Genomic DNA, 6,779 nt, shown 5'->3' with positions numbered 1-6,779 from the left:
GAGATCACAAAAGGTGCTTCCTTTTTTAAAATGCAGGATTTTAATCATGATCTTCAGACTGTCGCAAGTTTCTCAAAATATTCCTGAGGATGAGCTGATGTCGCTTCATTCACTGTGCTTTATTCTGAGTTATTTCGTGCACTGTATCATTTCACTGTGCTCCTCCTCCACATGTCAGGGAACACAGAGAGCGAGAGGAAGTCAGGCATGCTGGCTCAGCCCCAATGGATGTGTTCTTTTGGGGAGGGGGGGTGAGCAGGATTATTGGACAAGAGAAGGTCATTTTAACCACAGAAACTTTCAGATTGGACCCAGCAACCTGAGGTTTCTTAAGTCAGCAGGTGTCTTATTTAATAGCGTCAGAAAGCAATTAGAACTTTTATCAAACTATAGGAAGCATCTGTAGTCAGTATGTAAATTTAATTGTACTAAAATTATTATCGAGCTAAACTGCAGAGCTTCTAAAGAAGGGAAGCAACGCTAATGTCATTAATTAACGCACCTTTGCTTTAAACAGCAAAGATACCATGCCAGCTCTTGAAATCAGAGAGAAAATCTCAGATTCTGTATTCACTCCGCCGGCCTTTCAAAGAAATGATTGGTACAGCCCCCTCCCAAGAAAATGGATTTTTAACATTTGGTCCTCAGAAGCTCAGCCCTGAGAGTGCTTTATTGTGCTGGGTTTTACAATGGGTTTAATATAGCGGGGTGCCAAAGGGCAGGAGGGGAAGAACTTTACAATGTAGATAAAGTAGGTCCTTTCAGGGTGCAGACCAAAACTGGTAGTGTGTTTTATTTCATCTCTTAGGACTTTCCTGGTGGAGTTCAGTTTTTGTCATGCAGTTGTTCTATGTTTGTGTGCATTCTTCTGTTGTAACTAGATCTAATTCTTTTAAATTAAGAGGAAAAAGCATGCATGAAGCCTTAAAAATTGGCAATGTGTTTTTCCTGCTTTTAATACTAATGTTATTCTTGATTTGCTAACAGAGCTTACAACTGGCATTCATTATAAGCAGTTTTACCGAGTGAGGTTAATATGAATGAAAAAATTTTTTTTTTCTATTTGTGTGCCCACTTTCTGTAAGAATTACTAATTCACTGAATCACATACTGTTGGTGCATATAGATCAAAATGAACTCATTTAAAAATTACTGTTTACATCTTTCTTTTAAAATTCGAGGAAGCCTAAATTATATAGCAGTTGTAGGATATTATCCAAAAATTACTTTCTAAAAAGTAAAAGTGAATGTCAACAAAAAAGGGGGGAGAAACATTGCCAGAAGCCAGAAAATCTCTAAGCAAAGCTGCTAATTATTCTTAATGGGCAAGATGAGCACATTAAGAACCAAATGAAGACATCAGCGAAATGTAATTGAAAATCGACCTGACAATCGCACATCGCATCTGAGTATTGGCCTGTATGTTATTCTCATCATTTGAAAAATTATTTTTGTTGTTCTTGGCATCTGAATTTAATGAATCTAACTGAATCTTACTTCCTAGTCTCTTAATCTTCTAAGCTTCTAATTCTTACCTTTAAAAAAAAAATAGCATTTCCTGATATTTTCTTTTATCTTCTGTTATTTCTATTTTTTTTAAATATGTGAGGCAATGAAAGGATAAGCTCTGAATCTTTATATTATAGAAGCATATCAACCAGTTGCGAAGTTATTTATTATCTCTCTAAAAACGTATCAGTTGAATTGGCTATGTCTTCTAGAGCTCTCTACTTTGACACTGGAAAGGTAGATGATGATTTGAGATTTATCGAACAGAGATATCTGAGAAGAGTTAAGACTTAAAGGTATAAGCGGGTGTTTAAGTCCTAAATATTTTCTCAGACTTGTGGGTAGATGTCCCTGAGGTCTCCTTGGTCCTTAAACTATGCTGCTCCGTCTAACACAGAGCCCATTATTCAGAGATCCTTCTCCCTACAGATGCCATTTTAGCTGTACCCAAAGAGAACAAAGGATACGTTGGAAATGACATCATTTGGTTCATCTAGTTCTCAAATTTATCCTAAAATAGTGTGAAATATGTTCCCTTTTCTTTGGCATAGCCCTTTTAATGTAATAAAGAAATCTCCAAGTTCCCACAGATAATAATTACTCCATAAAGTTTGTAGCTGGTGCTGGCAAAGACATAAGAATAGGGGAAAGAAATAGTATACGGAGTTATTATTGGTGCTAAGCCTCTTCCAAATCATAATGAATAAAAGTACTACCCTAAAAGGTGAGTAGCCTTCTCTGGTACTAATTCACTCGACATAAGCACTTTGCCTAGACCCATCCTTAGTAAACATCAAGTGTGATATCTGCAGAATATGGCAATGCTTGGTGACTCATTTCTTGTGCTCCTGATCTAAGTATCTTACCCTCATAATATGCATAATCTGGATCATGATCTCGATCTTATGATTTTCCAAAACTTGGTCAATTTCCTCTTTATTTTAAAGGAGATACCCCTAGCTCAACATTATTTTATTTACCAGAATCCCTGCTTTAAGAGATTAATAAATTAAGCTTCATGTGGCATGGATGGTTGAGACCTTGGGAATGCCAGGCCATTGTCCTGAATCCACACCCCTTCCTCCAATATCAGTGCCAGCTGAAATATTGATGCCAGTACTTCTATTTACTAGATGAGTCATAAATGGACTCTATGTGCCTCTCATTGGGTAGGAACTCAACAGATAGCTTTGAAAATTAAGTTTTAACTTATCAATTAAAATTAGTTTAACCAATATTAACTACATGAATTTCAGGTGCTAAAGATACAGCGGTGAACAAGATAGGCCAACTCCTGTCTTTGTGGGACACAGACTATGCCTTGGCTAGAATACATTAATGCGTGTGAAAGACACCGAAAATCTACAGGGCAGAAGTTCTTTGATTCCCTCCACTTATTTAAATTCTACAATATAAATGTTCACTTAATTAGTTCTGAGTTGCAGTGAAAGGAGATAAAGCTTAATTGCCAAACCTCATTTTAGTTACTATCACCAGCCTCTTCATCCCTCCAAAGTATGCCACTAAGTATGAGAACCAACACTGAAGCCAGGTTCATTTGACTTCAAACCTTAAATATATTTTTTCCCATTAACCCATTATGTTTCACCAAAAACTAGAATAATTTGATGAGTGTCATGTTGCATTTCCTCAGCACTCTCTGGAAGAAAAGATCTCTCATCCATTAACCCTAACAGTTTACATTGCTAATAGAGTTCAAAGCACCTCTACGTCATCTTCTAAATTTATTTGAGTATAAACACATTTAGGAATATTTTGCAGCTTTTGTCTACGGCCATGCCACCCTGAACATGCCCGATCCCGTCTGATCTTGGAAACTAAGCAGGGTCGGGCCTGGTTAGTACTTGGACGGGAGACCATCTATGAATACCAGGTGCTGTAGGCGTTAAAAATAAATAAATAAATAAATTTTTTAAAGTGGGCAAAAAAAATATTTCGTAGCCTTTAAATTGCAAATATTGTCACACCAGGTAATTTTTCAAACCTTTAGAGACTAAAATGAATAGTATTTATAATTTCATAGTTTCCTACCTCACTTTTGATGTTCCATGAAAATAAAAGAAACATGAGCCAAGAAAGTAATGCTTTGTAAATTATGTTATTATTCTTTAAAAAATCTTTTTTTGCTTAAAGAACAGGGCTAGCTCTTGTTATATGCAACTACTGATAAATATCAGTTACTAATCACAGAAGGAGGCTTAATATTTTAAATGATATTATATGTAATATATATAATATATAATTTGTTTAAATCCCTATTATCGTTATACAAAAATATATATTTTAAAAATAAAAATCAATTGGAACAAAATTAAAATGGAGCCCCACTTCTGAACTGTGCTTTATTTGAGAAGAAAATGTAAATATAGAATCCTGGTTTCCTTTTAGCCAGTCACAAGCGTATATCCTATAGCTCTGGAAGTCCAGTTGCCCAGATGAGGAGATTGGAGGTGATTGCTCTGTATCCATTTAATCAGAAATCACATTAAGGCTTTCTTTGTACCCAGCACCTCCCACTGAAGTCTACCAGAAGGTGGGTGCAGTTCAGAGAACATGATTTGGTCCATCCTATTCAAACTATCCTGAATGTATTGACTCGATTTGATTGGATTACCTTTATTACCCTGAGGTGACACAGAAAAATGATAAAATCTATTACTAGACACAGTGCCAACTAAAGGAACCACCTCAAAATCTGACCCAAAGTAAAGGGGTGGAGAGCATAATGTCACAATATATCTCTTACAGTAATATTTTAATACACTATTGACATTTTTTCTCTTTGTATTTGTTTTAATATAAAAACACCTCCTAAACCACAAAATATATTTTATTTCCGGTTCTAAAAATAAAGCAGCCTAAGTACTGCTGTGAAGTTTTTTATTAAAAAATTGCTTCTAGAATATAAATACATTCACTTGCTTTAGCCTGACCACCTGGAGTCACAGGTTTATAAATTATATAAAAGTATATAGTGTTGTTTACTAAAAAATATTAATAGGTTTTCCGAGTTATATAATTTAACTTCCCTGTGACTATTTTATAAAAAGTATTACTTCCACAAACAAAATAATATGTTTTGCTTGATAGATTAGTCATGTACTCATACGACGCTACAGGTGTACCGGGCACATTATGGCATGCAGTTGAATGTCATGGAAACGCTGAGTAGGGTGTGGCCGGAGTGTGAGAGAGCTTAGTCAAAAACAGTTGTCGGTTGACTCTACTAATTTTGTTCCTCTCAGAATAACGATGTCAGCTGTCCTTTCCTACAAGACATTTCATTTAGAAGACTTTCCTGAAATACTTTCTTCCTGAAATAGACAGAACTGTAGGCTGATGTGTCATTTTAGTTAATCAAAACAAGTAGGCAAATTAGTCTCCTTTATTTTTTTAATGAATGTAATTTAACGGTATTTAATTTGCATACAGGAAAGTTCACCCAGAAAAAAAAAAGTCTGCATTATAGCACTTTTGTAAACCTCAACAAAGCCCTTCATTAGGAGACCTAATTGATTTTTCCTACCCACTCCTGGGGGAAGAAAGCTATCACAGTACCTGCTTATTCACTCAGAGAAGAAATGGGTGTGCCTGGTGTTTCAAGCAGAGATTTGGGTTAAAAAGTCCTGTGGCTCTGTTCTTGCGGGGAGATCTTGGCCAATGCTTGTTTCAAGCATTCAGGAAATCTGTTTTTCTGAGCAATAGGGGAACATCGCTTGTCTGCTTGGTGTCCTCCCCATGGGCCCAATTTAGTTCAGCTTGCAGCCTTCACTGGAATTATTTTATTTCTTGTTTATTTAAGCCTGCCTTATTCCAAAAAAGGGATTTTGAGGCTTCTTACAGGGACACACAGAATATACCATATAAAATAAATGAGAAAGTGAGGGCCAATGAAAATTAGAAAGCCAAGAAAATATGATGAAGCCAGGAATGTAGGTCAGTATAGAAAATATTCGCCATGGGCGCTCTTCTGGTTGTCAGACGTAGGTTGTACATTTGGCTCTGAGTTGCACAGGGACCAGAGAGAAAGAGGAAGAGTTATAAGAAATACAGTGTCCAGAAGTTAAAGCAAAACTAGTCTATCTAAGGTCTAGCTTTTCCCACTAAAACACTCTGGTTGAAATCTGATATGATTTTTCTCATGGGCCCTCGACAAAGATAGTGCTATGTGATATAATGGACCATTTCTTCAAAACATCTTTTCAATACATCTGGCTCATTTTGTACAAGTCCTTACATACAAGCCGATGGCCAAAGGCCAAAGCATAAGTCTTTAAGGACAGTTCTTCAAGGAGGCTTTCACTGGGTTGACTTTCTTTTTCAGTAATTCATTTTCTCTCAAAGATTCTCCAAGCTTTTCTTCATCTTTCTTGTCTCACTTCCTCCCAAGCCTTTCCCTGCTGCTCATCTCCACCCTACCTACTAGCACTTAGGGAACTGGAAATACTTCAACTTGGAAAGTCTCAGAAGACTGCTTTTGCTCTCCCACTGACGGAAAAACCTTTTTCGTTTAGACTCCTATCTCTTTTAAGCAAGAGAGGCCTGGCACCTATGGAACAGTCATCTCTCCCCACCGACACCCAAAACCCCTGGGCCTTGCCTGTATGCTACCTGAACATACATTCCCCAGGTCACCAAACTGCAGCCTAGGGAATTAGAAGAGCTTGCCTGTGGCAAGTAATTCAACATTTGGTGGTGGGGCCAGGCCTTCTCCACCTTCTTTATACCTACAGCTCTTCTCTTTTCCCTGTGCTGATCCCTTATAGGGGAAGATCACTGTGTTTGCAGGCTTTTATTCATTCATTCATTCATGTCAGTTGACAGTCACTGCCGAAACTTTCTTAACTACGTCCAATAGATGTGAGAGACATCATCACAAGGAATCAGAAGGCCGGTGTGTTTAAGACGCAGAAAATATCAAGCTGGTAAGATACATTTCTGCATGAAAATACTCTGGTTGAAATTGCTTTTCTCCATACTCTGGGTGATTATTAAAAATAATAAAAGCTAACATTTAGTGAGTAGTTACTACGTGTCAGGTACTGTTCTAAGCACTTTTAAAGTATCTTACTTAATGCTCACAAGAACCTGTAATGAGGTAGGCAGGCATTCTCATTACTTTCAATTAATAGATGAGAAAAACTGAAGATAAGTATATCCTATACTGGGTTGAGAAGGATTTAAGGGTTGAGAGTATGTTACAGTGTGAGATTGGTAGACGTCCAGCCTGAGACCTTCTTATGAACTGC

At 37.0% G+C, this 6,779-nt stretch overlaps 1 protein-coding gene and 1 non-coding gene across 4 annotated transcripts in view; both read left to right on the top strand.

Annotated features, from left to right (window-relative positions):
* Positions 1-6,779, top strand: part of CAMKMT (calmodulin-lysine N-methyltransferase) — a 329,988-nt gene that overhangs the window by 288,641 nt on the left and 34,568 nt on the right. For 2 of the 3 annotated variants that reach the window (XM_015587587.2, XM_015587585.2), the window contains exon 7: positions 6,389-6,455. The exons of the other annotated variant lie outside the window; for it this stretch is intronic. In XM_015587587.2, coding sequence (XP_015443073.2) covers positions 6,389-6,455 — 67 coding nt within the window. The remainder of the gene's footprint in view (positions 1-6,388; positions 6,456-6,779) is intronic. 3 annotated transcript variants of the gene reach the window in all.
* LOC112478011 lies at positions 3,297-3,415 on the top strand. The gene has a single exon (XR_003045694.1). It is a non-coding gene; the product is annotated as a 5S ribosomal RNA (ribosomal RNA).

This window comes from Pteropus alecto, unplaced genomic scaffold (assembly GCF_000325575.1).
Source record: "Pteropus alecto unplaced genomic scaffold, ASM32557v1 scaffold131, whole genome shotgun sequence".
Taxonomy (NCBI): domain Eukaryota; kingdom Metazoa; phylum Chordata; class Mammalia; order Chiroptera; family Pteropodidae; genus Pteropus; species Pteropus alecto.
This window is presented reverse-complemented; position numbering and strand designations above follow the sequence as displayed.